This window comes from Xenopus laevis, chromosome 7L (genome assembly GCF_017654675.1).
Source record: "Xenopus laevis strain J_2021 chromosome 7L, Xenopus_laevis_v10.1, whole genome shotgun sequence".
Taxonomy (NCBI): Eukaryota; Metazoa; Chordata; class Amphibia; order Anura; family Pipidae; genus Xenopus; species Xenopus laevis.
This window is the reverse complement of record NC_054383.1, coordinates 82,185,272-82,203,368: the sequence shown is the minus strand read 5'-3', so window position 1 is coordinate 82,203,368 and position 18,097 is coordinate 82,185,272. Positions and strand designations below refer to the sequence as shown.

Genomic DNA, 18,097 nt, shown 5'->3' with positions numbered 1-18,097 from the left:
AAAATTTTTATTAAAAAACATTCACTTTAGGAGCGAATTGCAACTTGGTCCTTTGGAGTAGAAAGACATATTTACCGATTTTAAATTTGTCAAAATCTGTTATTTCTAAAAATGTATAGTTTTTTTTTTAGAGAAAACCTACTGTTAGTGGAATGTTTGGCCTTGAAATCAGAACTATGCAGTTTTGTGGAGCGGTGCTTTGGAAATGTGTACTGCTGGGAGAGTTTCATCTATAAAAGTGGGAAATCTTCTTAAAACTGTATATATTTGGTATTGGCGTGTTCAGGAGACATGAAACTTTCCAGAGCTATTGCATTTTCATGCAATAAATAAATAATGTTTCTGATATATCTGTGTATATTTTATGGGAAACATGATTTTTGTTTCCCATACTTGTTAGGTCACTAAGTGTATAAAAAATGTTACAGAAGTGGAATTAAACCAAAGTTTGTGTTTTTTGAATGCTTAGGTTGTACTGAAAAAAATATATATATCTTTTTTTGTTGGTAAAGTAAAACACCCCTGCCAGAAAGGCCTATAAATTGAAAGAGTGCAAAATGTTTGAAGACAGTCTGGCATTAAAAGTGCCAAATCTGCCGAATCGACTGGCAGTGAACAGGTTAAATGGAGTTCAAGATTTTAGATAGCCAAGATACATGAGGATAGTTGGGCCACTAGACCGCAAAGCAGTTTAGTTTCAGGCTGGCTGGCTGCCAGTTCCCTGCTGAGCTGCTTATGGGTGGGGTTGGGGGTGTGTGTGTCTGGCCAGCATAAAATAATTTCAGGATCAAGCATGGGTGTTGTAGAACAGCTCTAATTTCCTTTCAGTTGTTTCTCCAAATAGTGTGCTAAAGAATTGTCAGGTTTGAAAACATTTGTCATCAATAATACGAAACCTCTCCTCCCTATATCAGCTACTTCTGTCGCAGGCAGCTACTCAGTTGCCATATCTACCTCATCTCAAAAAATGGAAAAAAGCACTGAATAAAATATTTTCAGACCGTGACTTCGTTCTTCAGTCATTCAAGGGACAAAAGCAGTAAATGTAAAATCCTTGCCAAATGGTAGAACGCTCCCACCAAAATCTTTCCTGGTGTGTCAGACAAATGCTTGTGTTTTGTAAAATTCCCAAGTACATTGCTACACATATTTTGGGAACGTACTGCTGTACAAAGCTTTTGGACTTCTTAGATTCTGGATATTTGTGCAAGCAAACTGCAGCTAGACTTTAACTATGAGCAAGCTCCACTTTCCCTATAGGTTTTGTTTAACTCAAGTTTATTTCTATGCCGTCTGCCTCAAGTATCATCGTTAGTTATGTTAAAAAAGACACCTGTCCATAAAACCTGCCTAATTGCTAGTATGCTAGTTGATCCAGGAAAGGGCAAAAAAACATTCTGAAGCCTCTCTAATTTGCCTCAGAGGAGGGATAATTCCTTCCTGACTCCAAAATGGCAACTGGACCAGTCCCTGGATCAACTTGTGCTAAGAGCTACCTTCAATGACCTTGTATTTTCTCTTCTTAAAGCTATATCATGTATCTGCCTGTTCCACTCATTATTGTATAGAATTCCACAACTTCACAGCTCTTTTATAATAAGGTGGCTGGTCATTTAATACATATATGGAATGCAGTAGTTCTATCCAGGCTAAAGGCAAAGTCATACTTTGCATTTAATAACGCACTGGGCTAAGGTTGCAAGCTTTTGCTCACCTCTTCTTTTTCTTCTTCTTCTTGCATGGTGGTCTTTCTGCCTGTGAGCTGCTAACTGGGGAACTGTTTGGGAAACCTTGGAAAATAAGGAGTGGGAGTTGTTTATGCAGAGGCACTGTAATTAGTTTGAAATGTAACTGAGCTCCCTTTGTTTAATTTGACTATATTACATATTTCTCTTTTGCACAGAAATGAGCAAGCTCTAATTGAATTGTCCCGGGCAGGATGCTGCTTCGTGTCTCTCTTTTGTTCTTTCAGCCACTTTTTCAAAGAGGTGGGTACTTTATTAATTTATTAATTAACTGAGGAACATAATCCATGAAAAATGTGAATTATCAGTGGTTTTAGAACAAAGTTGGGCTTTATTTATTGCCCCACCCATAAGCACCAATAAGACTACCTGACTTCTTCATCACAGTTATTTTATTGTCGCATATGGGTTTATCCTCCTGACAGGTGGTTTTTTTTTTGTTCAAAAACTTCACCCCATGGTTTTTGGTTTTCTTTTACTCACATCAGTTTGAAATCTTCCTGATGCCCCAAAACCAGTTTGGAAAAATGCATATATGGTCACACCCATAGTTCTAGCTTTCGTGCTAAATTATAACCCTAGTACTTCTCTGCTGACCTGAAGGGGATTGTTTGATGTGTATTAAAACTTATTAAAAGTCCTCTGTGTATTGGTAAACTTTTTGGTATAGTACAATGTATTTATGTTACCAATATTAGCTACCTACCTTAGTATTTATATACATTTTAACAATGACTGAGGTCATCTTTTTCAGTTTCCCTCTTATCAGATGTTTCAGTGCTGAAAATACATAATGCATACCTCTGTACTGTCCCTTTTTCTGTGGAACAGTGCCAAATTTTGGACCCCCCAAGAAGAAGGGTTTACTAAAAAGTGGAGAGAGTTGTGGGTGGATTGGGATGTAACTAAAGTTGCCACCATTCTAAATACTTTACACTGGCCAGTGGGGAGCGGGCGCAAAAGGGGGCAGGTAGGTCATGTAAAAGGGTGGGGCCATGACACGAGGATGGGCAGAGGGCAGGTTATGGAGCAGATCCAGGAAGTAAGGTAAGATTGGGGCAGATTGGAGGTGGGCCAGGGGGTTCACCTTAAAGGTATTACAACACTACCAGAAATAAATATAAATAACTTGCACAGGCCCAAAGTTTCTGGTGGCAGCCCTGTAAGTACATACTAGCTTCATACACTGTTTAGCAGTAAGTTTGACCCATTTTTCCTGGCAGATATTCACACTGTTATTATTCTGTAATGAGTGATCCTACCTCTGGCGGGCAGGGGGCATTATAACCCAAAGGATAATGACATGGCGGGACTGAGAAAAAGAATTTATGTATATAAGTAAAGTATAATTTTTTTTAATACAATTACAATTCTAATATTTTAACACTTTTTTTAATCTAATTTTTAAAGAATTGTTGTTTGCCTTTTGTTTTCCATTTTATAGGACTTGGGGAACCCCTCCAAAAGGATGAAACTGAGGGTGCATCTTGTGAGGGAGGTGGACCATCCCTTTCATGGTATATGAATGGGGTTAAGCAAGATGAAGGGCTGGGCAGGGAACCCCCATTTTTGCTACCTGTGTCCCCTGGGAGTTCCAGCAGGCTTACGCTTGTTGAAACCAGAGGAGAAAACTGCAGTAATGCATGGCAGAAAGGAGATGAGCTACTGAGTGTACATTGTGAGTATGGGTTGAGAAAAGGTTAAGTCTTGAGTTCTGTTTTATGTACATGAAGGATTCGCCCAAATCCTGAACAGAATCTGAATCTAGGGAACCTAAGGAGAAAACAAAGTCCACACGCAGATTTTTTTTTATCCCCTTAATCACAGGACCTAAAGTAAAGTGGTGTTAAGGGGTTGGATTTGGTTCAGCCAGGCTCTTGGATTCGGCAAGATACTGATGAGAAAGGCTTGTGCTCGGCCAAATCCAGAAATTGGTGTATCCTTAATATGTACAAATTTGATCTATGGAGGCAGAGTTTGCATCAGTGGGTTTATGTAGCTAAACAAATACTTTTTATTTATTTCCAGTCCCTCCTGATTCTCCAGTTAATTCAGTCCATGCACCAGGAATTTCCCTTCTCCTTCTCTTAGTGGTCCGAACTCAGCCAGCTTCCAGTTTCACCCTACGGGACCATGATGGGCGAAAAACTCTCAATTCTTCTCGTCTATTGCTGCTGGATACTAGAAATTTGGATACCAATGGCAGCCTAAGGGTGAAGGTCAGCACTGAAGAGAGAGGAGTCAGTCAAACATCTGTAAGTGCTCTGGGTGAGTCTGCTTCACTTTCCTGCCTAATTAGCCATCACTAGGAAAAAAAATCAGTCTGTGCTGTATTTGACAGTATTTCAACGTATGGTGCCAGTAATTGATTTGAGACTGAGAAGAGAGAGACCGAGATGGTTGGATCAATAGATACATAAATAGATGTTCAACTATATAGAATGCAAGAAATAGAAAGGTCTGTGAATGTGAGGGGGAAAAAAAGAAAACATTGCTGTTGTGTCTAGTAGGTTGGGATTATGCAATTTTAAAAGGAAATGTTGCCTTGAAAGCTGTCACAGGAATTTCCCATCTTGGATTTTGTTAGGAGTGTCTGTGACACACAAATACTCAGTCTGTTCTAAGCAGCTGTGGAGAAGCTAAGTTCAGGGGTCTTCACAAATCAATAAGCTGATAATCAGGTTTGCCTATCTCATAAACTGATGCTATAGGGTTAACTATCCTATTCTGATGCTAAATGTGCTAGTTTCTGAGATGCTGTGTCTCAATATTCTGAATTATTTATTAATCTGCCTTATACTGTGACATTTATATATATATATATATATATTCAGTTTATTGTGCATTGGTCCCTAAGCTCAGTAAGTGACAGCAGCACAGAGCATGTGCAGTGAATCAGCAGAAAATAAGATGGGGAGCTACTGGGGCATCTTTGGAGGGCCAGATCTTTACTGCTAAAGGTCTGTGGTTGCCTTGGGCTGGTAAAGAAGTCCAAAACATAACGTACAACATTTCTGGCCTACAATTTAGAATGATGAGCACCTAGTACTAAGAGGATAATCACAGTGCAATACAGTAGTGTAACAGAGATGTAGTAAATGCAGCATGCCACAGTTTGCTTTTGTTATTTTAACTGCACTACACACCTACACTGTGTAGAAAGTGGAGGGAAACATTACTGGTGATGTTGCTCATAGCAACCAATCAGATCTTTGCTTTTGTTTTATAACTGTTGAAATCTAATTGCTGATTGCTCTGGGCAATTGAATTGAGGAGATATTTGTTGTCTCTACCGTATTAGCTTAGGGGCAGCTGTACTGTTCAAAGCCAAGGAAAGCTCAATTCACTGGGGGTGCCACCTCTCCCCATGAATTTAATCGCTAAGTTTCTGTCCAGCCTGTTGCACCTTTAATAGCTGCACCACCTTCTTCTTATATTTCTCAGGCATCTCTAGTGCAGACTTAAGCTGGCCAAAGAAGATTTGTACAATTTTCGGGACCGTGTGGGGATCGGCCTTATATATTGGCACTCAGTGAATTCTGCTTTCCTTGTTCTCTAATTTTGGCCTACACAATTGCAGAGCTCATTCTCTGAGTTAATATTCTTTTATGTCAGCCCCAACCACAAAAGCATCTTTCTAAGGAATCCTTTCCTTTAGGCCTCCTCTCTTCTCAAGTTGAAGTGCCCCTTTTTGCCTTGGTTGTTGGGGGAGCAGGAGTGGTTGCTGGTATCCTGCTTGTGAATGCACTGGTCTGTTGCCTTCTGATGAAGAGGAAGAGGCGGAATTGTGAGTAATGTGATAACTTAAAAGGAATGATAAATACAAAGTAATAAATGAAGAGGATGTAAAAGAATAGTCAATTTTTTATTTTTCAACATTTCAATCATACTGATACAGGTGATATAACACATATCATGCACCATTTTCTTTTTGTATTCCATTGAGTAGAATATCATTAGAGAGGCCTTGGAGGAATTTCAGACATTTTGTTTGATTTGCTCTTTGTTTTTGAAGTGTGAGGTATCATCGCCACGTGTAGATTGACAGAACTCTACGAGGCCTTTAGAAAGAAGGTTTTAGATACCTATGGGTCTAGGAAGGGATTCAACCATATTGCAAAACAATTACATTAATCATTCCACTATTTGAACTCTAGAAGATCATCTACAAGTGGAGAATATTTCAAAGAATGGCCAACTAGTCTAGGCCGTCCCTGTAGGTTTAGTAAGCACTGGCAACAGTTTGAGTTTCCATCTGAAGACTATTTTTCTGCATACTTGAAGGTTCAATGTGGTCATACATGTGATAAAGTAGCATAAAGTATGGTTATATAAGAACAGTAATACAGCATTCTAAAGATAGAATGTATTGATATCATACTATAGATCATATAGAACTACAGATAGCAAGTAAGAGTTGATAGCTAGTGAAGTGTGGAGGCTATTTTTATATATTGTTTTAATTTATTGTTTTGTGCAGATGGAGATAGAACCCATCTTACCCTCAGGTGAGTAGTTTTCTCTCTTTCTTGTATACTGGCACATACTTATTTTTAGCAAGAGGATACATGTTTTAAAAAGTAAGTGATTTCAATCAATGGTTTTTTAATAGACTTCCAACTCCCATCACACCATCAACAGTCCTGAGGGTAGGATTGGAAACTGCTATTACTATGGAGACCAAGTCTACAAGGGAAAATCTGTCCGTTTGTCTGTGAATTATTTCATCCAATGGATTTGTCTTTTTTCTTTCCTGTAGTACTTCCAATAATATGAAACTGAACAACAGTTGTCTTCCTCGGGAACACATGTCTCTACCATCCAACCTACAGCTAAATGATCTTCGTCCCCAAGCCAGAGGTATGCCTTCCAATTAATCATGTCCATATTTTATTGTCATGTTGGTGCTTTTGGCTGATACGCATTGACTGTTATATTAGTTTTAAGAAAACATCTGAGAGTTTTTAGCAAAGCAGAAAAATAGAAAAAGAATAAACCTGTTCTGTTGTTTTTTTTTGTAGCTAACATCATTTTTGTTTACAGGACCACAGGGTAGCTCCGAAGGGGAAACACAGGAGGATTCATCTCTGAGATGTGGCACTTTAGCCGACGCAGGTAGGTCTCAAACAGTCAGGAGAGTTACAGGTTCCTTTAACATAGAGCTAACTCTTGACCAATGACTCATAGGTGGGGTGGTATCATTTTCTAATGTTTTTGACCCTTTTTTTCTTGATGAAAATTGTCTTTTGGTTTCCTCTATACCCTGTTTTTGTGACCACCTGTTTCATGTTCTATTGGTCATTGTAATACGGACCGTTATATACGTAGTGATGGGTGAATCTGACCTGTTTTGCTTCGCCAAAAGGTCGACAAACGAATTGAAGTCAATGGGTGGTTTTTCACGCAACATTTTTCTAAACTGCATGACTTTTTTTCACTATCTATTATAGGCTATGGGCGTTTTTTCTCAGAGAAACAAAGCAAAATATTTTGCTGCTCCCTTTCCCCATGTGTAAAAGAAACACCAGTAAGATTTTCCTTTTAAGCAGATGACCAGCAAATACTACCTGCTGATTGGTTACTATAGGTGGCTAGACCTGTAGCCATAGCATCAAAACCTTGTTTTCTATTCATCTGAATTGGGGGGCTTTGTTTATTACTAAGTTGAGATTGCATGTGTGTTTAGTAGCTGTGCTTCCAGTAGCTTTAGCTGGAGGCCTTACATCTGCACATGTTCTAGCAGCGCTGCGTTGTACTCGGATAAACACTTCAATGTGACTTTGCTCTTTAGGACAGTCCTACATACCTACCTGACCCCTGCTAGAGCCCTTCTCACAGATCTGTTTTTCACTCTTCCTTGAGCCATTCGGACACCTGGTTAACTCCTGTATCCCTGTTGCTTTGTCCTTTCATGCACATTTGGGCTTAAAGCTCCTTTACTAACAGTGAGCTAATTTGCCCAAGCAACCAAATAGCAATTAGACAAACAGTTTACTACAGCTAGGATAATGAAAGCCAGTCTTTGGTTGCTAGGGTTACTAAGCAGACCTGCCAGCTGTTAGAATTCACTGGGGTTCATTTACTAACTCACATTTTTCCCCATTACAATGTTTTGCAACCAATTATATTCCCAGTCTACTGAACTTAGAATACTGAATGCAAGCATGTGATTGCATGCAGTGGGATCCTATATTCTTTCTAAATATACTATTGTTACTGTGACGTAATGTGATTTTTTACCATCATCCCTCCATTTCTTCTTTAGGGTTTGATCGGTTTCCTTTGGTGGGCTACATTTATAAAGCATCGAGCGTAAGCAGCGATGAAATCTGGCTCTGAGTCCTTCATAGAAGCTGTAGTTTTGGTTTTTTTTTTCCTTTTTTAGAAACTTATGGCCATCTCCAACATAGCCATAGTTTCCCATCACACTGGATCTACAAACCTGTTGCATGTACCAGGGTGCAGCAATAGGTCTTCATCTTATCTGGGTAATAAGAGCATGCCTGGTCCTTTTGATAATGCTGTAGCCTGGCACAACTCGGCATCTGCAAGATCTATTCTATGCCAGGAGATTTCTATAACCTCACAATTTGAGGGGGAAAATGTTCATAACTATGTTGCTGCTGGCGGTTTGTGAAAATCAGAAAATTGCTGCTTTCTCTAACCTTGTATGTTCCAGGCTAAATACAAAAGGCACTGTATGAACAACATAAACCCTACACTAAGCTCCATATTATAAGCTTGTGTATAGATGCAGTAGTAAGAAGTAATATCTGGCTGCAGATATAATAAACTAGACTTTGAGGATATATATGCAAGGCATCCTGGAATGGGCAAATAGGAAGTCGCAGAATTTATAGTACAGGGGTTCTGTGCCAGATTTGTATTGAACACTTGGATGTCCTATTTATAAAGTGTTATTAAAACTGGCCAAATTATGCAGATTGTGAGTTTCTGCAGCCTGTCTATAAAACCTCAACAAAATAGTTTTATTCTGACAGTAAACACATTTGACAGCAACTGTGACCAAAAAAACTGTGACATTTGTTTGGCAGCCCAGGCCTTGAAATTCCATTTTTTCTAATAGAATAATTTAGAACTTTTTGGGCAAAAATGTAAGCAGTCGCTAGTATTTTCCTAAATGCTGCTAATTTTGTCGAAAAGGATACTGAAATAATGGGATATCAGTAACATGTTTACGACATGGACTGAATTTCCATCCATGTTCAGCAACTTAGATGGAAACTTTTTGAAGCTTTATTAATAGGCAGTTCAGCATCAATAGAAACTGGTGCAAGCATAAATTCATAACTGATGGTGAAGCTGTATAAGTAGTACAATAGAGTTAATGGCACTAGGCATGATTCCAGGTGTTGATGGTATTTGATACCTCCATGGATGGACAACAAACACCTGGCATTAAAATACAGATTATTCGGTTGTTATCCTCGATTTCTCATCTTTCATAGGGACAAATACAATAGAAGAATACATTGTAGAGGCTGCCCTGTAAAAATGCATTGGTAGTGTTATATATTAAAGAAAAAGGTGCAGCACTAAGTACTTAAGTCCCATTGCATGATGCAGTATCACTATACTGTCCATTTGCAGTGGAATAGCTGTTTGTGTTGAGCAATGCTCTAGCAGGCACCAACTGCTTCCTATCTGCATGTTTTTCTTCTTGAGTAGGCAACCTATTTCTGTCAAATAGCAATAAATGGCAGTGTCCTATTCTCAATGTATGCTTTTCAAACACTGTTCTAAGATTAGGATTCCTATTGCTTAAGCAGCTTTCCAAAGAGATGTACACAGCAGCAGAATTTCGTGCTTGTTTAGCAATCTGATGCAAATGTGCAAATTCCTGTGGTTCACAAACTGGCGTTTAGGTTCCCCAGGGAAGTCCTCTGAAATATGTGGATCACAAAATGTACCAACTTTCAAAAGATATTGTTAGAATAATAATAATTGTCTGTGATTGCTGCCTTATACTTTGAATTAAATAAAAAAATATCTGCTTAGTTTCTCATTTGTTGGGACATTTAATCAGAAGCAGCAGTGTTCAAATAGACCTGCACGGTTACTTAAGGCCTTTTGTGCTTTATACAAAGGTGTTGTTAAGAAAAGTTACTAAATGTGTGACGTATCAAAGGGATAAACTTAATTGATAAGTAAGAAGATGTGTATAACTGTGCTTTTTCACTTGAATCTTTAGATGAGAGTCAGCTGAATTGATGAACAGAAGGCAGCATCCGAAAATGTAAAAAGTTAAAAGGGATTTATCTAGTATCAAGCATTGTATTATACACAGGTAAAAATGTGCTTTTAAATGGTGCCTTGTACACTATAAAATCTGCACAGAAACCTTGCTAGCAGCCAGCCATTCAGCTTCCTGCTAATTTCCCAGGCTGTGCAGGAATGTAAGTCACAAGAGGGTTCAGATTTGCCCAAATCCTGCAAAAAAAGTGCTGGGCCTGGGTTTATGCCAAACCGAACCGAACCTGAATTCTACAGGTAACTGCTAGGGATGGGCGAATTTGACCTGTTTCGTTTTGCCAACAATTCGCCGCTGGTGAATTGTTGCCGGGCGTCTATGGGCGTCAAAAAAATTGACGGACGGCGAAATTTTTTTGACGCACGGCAAAATATATATATATATATTTTCTGACGCATGTCGCCATACAAGTCTATGGGCGTCAATTTTGCGACGAAACATTGGGAAAAAATTTGCCCATCCCTAGTAACTGCAGTTAGTCCTTACCAAATAAATACAGAACTTGCCAGGCAAACCGTTTTTAAATATTTATTTTACAAAAGATACTAAATATTATTATAACAATAAATGTATACATAAGAATGTACATACAGAAAGGCAAGTATCCCGTACTAGAATTGTATGCCCTGTCCTCACAGCAGAGCAGGAAATACAGTGTAAAGGATACGTAATCAGGATAGTGTTAATTTGCTTGAAAAATAACTTGTAGTGCAGATTTGGTAAAGTTTTATCTACTACTGGAAACATTAGTATGGTTGCACAGAGCAATCCATTCCTTCTGCAACCCCCATGCAGCTTTTCAGAAGGTCAAAACTAGTGAAATGTTGTGAGGGAAAAAAAAATCAGCCTTGGTGAAAGCAATGAAAGTGTTTATATATTTTTTAAAAATCCTGAAGCGAAGGCAGAGTAAACAAAATAATTGTAATTAAATACCAATGATAGTTCCTTAATTTTATTTCCCTATTCATTTGGGTTGTCCCGTTATTTTCCTACTTTTCCTTTCCATTCCCTTTTTGCTGTCCACTTTTCTCTCCCCTGCTCTTTACTCCCATTATTTTATTGACCATCTTAATCTACCGTATCCCCTTATCTTATCTTTGAACAGTTTCTGGTTATTAAGCCTGGCTTATATACTTCTCCCACTGCTGCTAGCTTGAAGCAAGCAGGAAATGCAGCCCATACCTCTCCTACATATACAGCCAAACTTCCCTTGGTTTGCACTCTAGAAAAAGTAGAATGGATGTAAAGAGGGCAGAAGGTATATTTTTTATGTTCGTTCTAGGAAGAATTGGATTTGGGTGGAGGATAGAATGATGACAGGAAAGTTTAAAAGCCTGCAGTAGCTGCCACATTATGCATCAACAACAGGCTGGATCATTTGTGCTATGCATTGGTAGGAAATCAGATGTTTAGTTAAAAGTAGTGGTATCTGTTTCTCCATTGGGAGGAATAGAGTCTCCAGAAGAGCTTCTGTCCTTTTTTCCCTCTGCCAAGTCTTTGAAATGCTGCAGAAAAGAAATATGGATTGAGTTACAAAAACAATAAAAAAAATGGACACTACGTTCCTATCTGAAATTAAAGGGGCACTCTTCCTCTTTTATGACATGAGCTCTTCTAGTAGCTTGTGCAAACATTCCTTACTCCTATTATTTTAATCATGAAAAATCAGTTTTTTTGTGATTCCGTGAGCTAAACAGAGAAATTGAAGCTACTCCATGCAAGATATACATTACCAGCTCACAAACAAATCCCCTGCAATTTTTTTTTTTTTTTACAAGAGAGTGAAGGGAGGGGGACTTGTAAACAAGCAATCTAATTATCTACCTCACAAGACCCAAACGTGGAGTATCTTCAATCTCCCATTTAACTCAATAAATAACAAAAAAAGCAAAAAAGTATGTTCATCATAAGTGCTATTCAATAATCTCATGTTGAGCAAAGCGGTATACTGCCTCTTTAAAGGGATACTGTCATGGGAAAAAAAAAATTTCAAAATGAATCAGTTAATAGTGCTGCTCCAGCAGAATTCTGCACTGAAATCCATTTCTCAAAAGAGCAAACAGATTTTTTTATATTCAATTTTGAAATCTGACATGGGGCTAGACATTTTGTCAATTTCCCAGCTGCCCCAAGTCATGTGACTTGTACTCTGATAAACTTCAACCACTCTTTACTGCTGTACTGCAAGTTGGAGTGATATCACCCAATGGGAAGTTAACCAGATAACAGCTCCCTAACACAAGATAACAGCTGCCTGGTAGATCTAAGAACAACACTCAATAGTAAAAACCCATGTCCCATCGAGACACATTCAGTTACATTGAGAAGGAAAAACAGCAGCCTGCCAGAAAGCATTTCTCCCCTAAAGTGCAGGCACAAGTCACATGACCAGGGGCAGCTGGGAAATTGACAATATGTCTAGCCCCATGTCAGATTTCAAAATTGAATATAAAAAAATCGGTTTGCTCTTTTGATAAATGGATTCCAATGCAGAATTCTGCTGGAGCAACACTAATAACTGATTCATTTTGAAAACACTTTTTTTCCCATGACAGCATCCCTTTAAGATTTCTAGAATACCATACCAAGTAAAATTCTAAAACTAGGCACCAGGATCCTTTTGGTCTTAAATTTCACCAATGGTTTCCATCCAAATAAAAAAAAAAACAACCTACAAATTATAAAACTAATAAAAAAAAAAATAATAATTCTAGGTAACTTTTCAATATTCATAACTAAAGTATCCTCATACAATAAATCATTTATTTTATTTATTTGTAATTGGTGTTGAAAGCAGTATTTGTCCCTTTCTATTTTCTTGACTGTTGGTTGTATCAGAAATCAGCTTTCCTCCAGCAAAGCCTTCAATTTCTACTATTAGTATACATTTTCACAAGTCTTAAAGGATAAGTAATCCTTTAAAATAAGTGAATTTATACTTGAGAAGAGTGCTGTTCTAAGCACTTTTGGGATTTACTTTTTTTTTTTTTTTAAGGGATACATGTACTGTTAATAGGAATATATTTTGTTACAACAGGGCCACCTGCTGGGCAGTTTCTGTCAGTCTCATGTTCTGGTTATAAAAATAAAACAACTGACCAGCAGGTGGAGTGGATATGACAAAATGTATTCATATTAACAGTACATGTATCCCTTAATATCTTGGAATTAAAATAAATAATGAATGTAAATTGCAAAAGTGCATAGAATAACAAATTCTACATTCATTTTCACTCATTTTAAAGGATTACTTATTCTTTAATCACTACCCAGCTATATTAATTACATTTTTAAATTAAATAAATGTATATTGGAAAACTTAGTATTTATTATGTAAAACGCTATTTGTCTTTATTTGGTGGAATTCCCTTTAATGTATTCCAATACGCCATAGAATCCACCTCCGGCTGCTACTAGTCATTACCGATTTTAAGATGAACCTCACCAGCAGTTGTTGACCTAAATCTCCTATGATCCTCACTTAAAGGACATACTAATTAATCGCTGTTTTTCCACACTAGCTGATTCTGGCTTAACCACAAGCATGTCTTGATATATGAGACTCTGACTCAAACACAGAACCAGGGGAAAATTAAGAAAAATTAGTGCTTATCAGAATGCAGAATGAATGCTTATCAGAGTAGAGATCCATGAATCAGTAGCGATCCTAGAGGGGGGCGGGCCCTGGTGCGTGAAGCGCAGCGGGGCCCCGCCCCCCTCCGTACGGCCGCATTTGTCAGTGGCGCACGGACTGCCGGGGGGCCCTGAGGGGGTGCGGGCCCTGGCTCGCTCGCACCCCCGGTAGTTCCACCACTGCCATGAATATTATAATCCTAGTCCTGTCCTGCTAAAACAGGTAGTTTTTACATTAAAAATAATGATATTAATGAGAATTTTGGTCTCTCTGCCAGCAAAAGAATATATCCCCTGTGTGCCATGAGCCACACTGATAAAGCCAAGATGTCTAGAGAAGAAAAGCCAGTTATAAATGTTTTTACTAACCTGGGAATTTTTAAATGCTGAGAAGAGGGAAAAAAGTACATGTAGAGACTGTATCCGACTTTTGTATACAGGAATATCAAGGATACCTGAATAGGGTACAGAAAACAGTCTTTGAAAAAGACACCTTGGATATAAGAGTAAGGGCTATTCCACACGGGGAGATAGCCACGCGTTTGCGGTCGCGGCGACAAAGCGCCGCGCCAGTCGCCGCGACCGGCGCAGGCGACAGTTTTGTATGGGCGCCTATGTAAAAACGCCTGTGCTAACCACACGAGGCGATGCGCTTTTCAACAGTCGCCTGAAAATGCCTGGCGTTTTTACATAGGCGCCCATACAAAACTGTCGCCTGCGCCGGTCGCGGCGACTGGCGCGGCGCTTTGTCGCCGCGACCGCAAACGCGTGGCTATCTCCCCGTGTGGACTAGCCCTAAAACGACGTGGGATATTTTGATCAGATTTTATAGGTTAGATGTTATCTGATCTTGCCATGCCACAGCACATGATTTGTAGCATCCTTAAAAATGTGATACCCCCATAAGTAGATGGAATAGAATGTGCATAGAATTTAAGGTTGGATCAGATCAATTCAGATAGTGTCTTTTTCCATGCATCTACATCTGACAGTCTGCATTTCAATGGAAAAAAATAGGCACCATCAGATTTTATCTTGTCGGTTGAAGACACAGCATGTATGGTTCACAGTTGTGTGGCTTTGGGTGGAAACAGTTTAAAAAGTTTCTGCGTTAGAGCTCTTAACGTAACCATCTGAATTTCGTTAGGAAACAAATGCATGAAATGTAAGCTAACAATATTTTCATGTTGTTCATTTCATGTGCTACTTACTAATCAGTAATACTAGATAACTGCAAGAAACATCTTGCAGGACAATCCTTACCACAAATCATATCAATGTATGAAGGAAGATCACAATCTATGTCAGCTGCTGGCAGACTGACCTGAAAAGAAAGTCAAAAGAGATTTAAAAAAAAAAAATTTTTTATATATATATATATATATATATATATATATATATATATATATATATATATATATATATATATATATATATATATATATATATATATATATATATATATATATATATATATATTTTAACAAGAGTGAAATGGACTCGGACGGTTATTTCACCTTTCCAAGGATCTCTTCAAACTCTGATGGCCATTCCTGCATTAAGGTGTCAATGTCGGGCATAGGTCTATAGAAATAAAACAGTGAGTGCAGAGTTAAACCTAACTGAGTGCTCAAATTGTGGGCATCACAGATAACATTTTCCTGTACAGAGGAGATCAGTCTGGTTGATAGTTGTTATAAAGATGTACTTTCCCGATGAGAACACTTCCTAGATTTTCCCCATCTAACAGTAAATGCAGTTCTCACCGATTATAATGAACAGTAGCAGGAGGCTTTGAGCGATGAAGTTCACTAATGCTCTCAATCCAGGCATCAATGGATTTGCTATTTCTCTCTGCATTCTCTAAACTTTTGACTTTAATCTGCTGCTGTTTGGGGGGGAAAAAGATGGTGTAAAAGGGAGATCAGATACAATTTGCCATAGATATAAACAAGAATGTGAACTGAAGTGGATTTTTAAATTCTTTTTCTCAAACAATTGTTAATGTGCTTTCTCAATCTAACATTCTTTTTCTTACTGCAAATTGCAATCTGTGCTGTGCGTCAGTAGTGCATTGCAGAACGACTCCTAAATAAACTAATATTAAATATTCACTACAACAGTCTAATTGCTTTTTAGAATAGTAAGTTTCCCTTTAATATAAACAGAAATCTTAATACTGATATAGGATCTATTATCCAGAATGCTTGAGACCTTGAGTTTTTTGGATAAAGGTAATTTGGATCACAATACCTTTACCCTGTTAAAAAAATCATTTAAACATTAAATTAAACCCAATAGGATTGTTTTGTCACCAATATGGATTCATGCAGCTTAGTAGGGATCAAGGCACTGTTTTACTATTACACAATAAAAGGAAATGCTTTTTAAAGAAAATTTAAATATTTGCTTTAAATAGACTCTATAGGAGATGGACTTCCCCTAATTCGGAGCTTTCTGGATAACAGATTTCCCGATAAAGGATCCCATAACTGTACCAGTATTTTTACCTAAAATTCGCTTGTATTCAAACATGATACATTAAACTCAATAATTAAGTGGCGGAAGACTAAATTAATGCCACATGATGCAGTGTTTTAATTTCTCGACACCACTGTTTATTAAACAAAATGAGAAACAACATTGGTAGTTTTGACATGTGATATTTGCAGAAGGGATTATTTATTGTTTACCATCACACATCCACTCTAAACACAATATATTCCTTTCCATCTCTTGCACGCTATGCTTAGTTTGACCACGTGGGAAGCAGTGGTGGCAGAGCGTAAATCCTACCAGAATCTGCTACTTTGCGATACCAAGAATGATTAATATACAGGACTTTAACTTTCCCACCCCAGTCATATGATTAGACTACATGCTATGGAACTTACTGTGACACTGTGCTGTTTGGAGTTCTCCGATAGCCAAAGGGCCATAACTGTAGGATCAGATTGTCTAGTGGAAGGTTCATCTAGGGTTAGTAAACCAAGGTTATCTGGCTTCCCATCTGGCCTTGGGACCTGTAATGAACAACAGTATTGAATATAACATTTGCAATAAATATCGACATCGGCATATATGACTGATAATTCATATCCATTTAATATAATATATAATGCAGAATGAAAGATGTCCACCCAAAACACACTGTTTCTGAAGCATATACAGTGGTGTAAAAAACTATTTGCCCCCTTCCTGATTTCTTATTCTTTTGCATGTTTGTCACACAAAATGTTTCTGATCATCAAACACATTTAACTATTAGTCAAAGATAACACAAAATGCAGTTTTTAAATGAGGGTTTTTATTATTTAGGGAGAAAAGAAATCCAAACCTGTGTGAAAAAGTAATTGCCCCCTGAACCTAATAACTGGTTGGGCCACCCTTAGCAGCAATAACTGCAATCAAGCGTTTGCGATAACTTGCAACGAGTCTTTTACAGCGCTCTGGAGGAATTTTGGCCCACTCATCTTTGCAGAATTGTTGTAATTCAGCTTTATTTGAGGGTTTTCTAGCATGAACCGCCTTTTTAAGGTCATGCCACAACATCTCAATAGGATTCAGGTCAGGACTTTGACTAGGCCACTCCAAAGTCTTCATTTTGTTTTTCTTCAGCCATTCAGAGGTGGATTTGCTGGTGTGTTTTGGGTCATTGTTGCAGCACCCAAGATCGCTTCAGCTTGAGTTGACGAACAGATGGCCGGACATTCTCCTTCAGGATTTTTTGGTAGACAGTAGAATTCATGGTTCCATCTATCACAGCAAGTCTTCCAGGTCCTGAAGCAGCAAAACAACCCCAGACCATCACACTACCACCACCATATTTTACTGTTGGTATGATGTTCTTTTTCTGAAATGCTGTGTTACTTTTACGCCAGATGTAACGGGACGCGCACCTTCCAAAAAGTTCAACTTTTGTCTCGTCGGTCCACAAGGTATTTTCACAAAAGTCTTGGCAATCATTGAGATGTTTTTTAGCAAAATTGAGACGAGCCTTAATGTTCTTTTTGCTTAAAAGTGGTTTGCGCCTTGGAAATCTGCCATGCAGGCCGTTTTTGCCCAGTCTCTTTCTTATGGTGGAGTCGTGAACACTGACCTTAATTGAGGCAAGTGAGGCCTGCAGTTCTTTAGATGTTGTCCTGGGGTCTTTTGTGGCCTCTCGGATGAGTTGTCTCTTGGGGTAATTTTGGTCGGCCGGCCACTCCTGGGAAGGTTCACCACTGTTCCATGTTTTTGCCATTTGTGGATAATGGCTCTCACTGTGGTTCGCTGGAGTCCCAAAGCTTTAGAAATGGCTTTATAACCTTTGATAAACCACAGTTAAGTTATTTTTTAACAAGGGGGGCAATCACTTTTTCACACAGGCCCATGTAGATTTGGAGTTTTTTTTCTCCCTTAATAACGTAAACCTTCATTTAAAAACTGCATTTTGTGTTTCAATTAT

The 18,097-nt window shown here is 38.3% G+C and overlaps 1 protein-coding gene and 1 pseudogene across 3 annotated transcripts in view; one reads left to right on the top strand and one right to left on the bottom strand.

Annotated features, from left to right (window-relative positions):
- Window positions 1-18,097, top strand: part of LOC108696440 (transmembrane protein 25) — a 32,480-nt gene that overhangs the window by 3,177 nt on the left and 11,206 nt on the right. Inside the window, exons 2-9 of one of the 3 annotated variants that reach the window (XM_041569246.1) lie at window positions 1,904-1,988; window positions 3,190-3,423; window positions 3,837-4,013; window positions 5,404-5,532; window positions 6,226-6,253; window positions 6,505-6,605; window positions 6,789-6,860; window positions 8,011-9,766. In XM_041569246.1, coding sequence (XP_041425180.1) covers window positions 1,940-1,988; window positions 3,190-3,423; window positions 3,837-4,013; window positions 5,404-5,532; window positions 6,226-6,253; window positions 6,505-6,605; window positions 6,789-6,860; window positions 8,011-8,084 — 864 coding nt within the window. In that variant the 5' untranslated portion in view covers window positions 1,904-1,939 and the 3' untranslated portion in view covers window positions 8,085-9,766. Of the gene's footprint in view, window positions 1-1,903; window positions 1,989-3,189; window positions 3,424-3,773; window positions 4,014-5,403; window positions 5,533-6,225; window positions 6,254-6,504; window positions 6,606-6,788; window positions 6,861-8,010; window positions 9,767-18,097 lie in introns of those variants that run through there. The other 2 variants (XM_018225807.2, XM_018225809.2) reach the window with 2 other exon arrangements.
- LOC108696443 overlaps window positions 10,532-18,097 on the bottom strand; it is a 22,115-nt pseudogene continuing 14,549 nt past the window's right edge.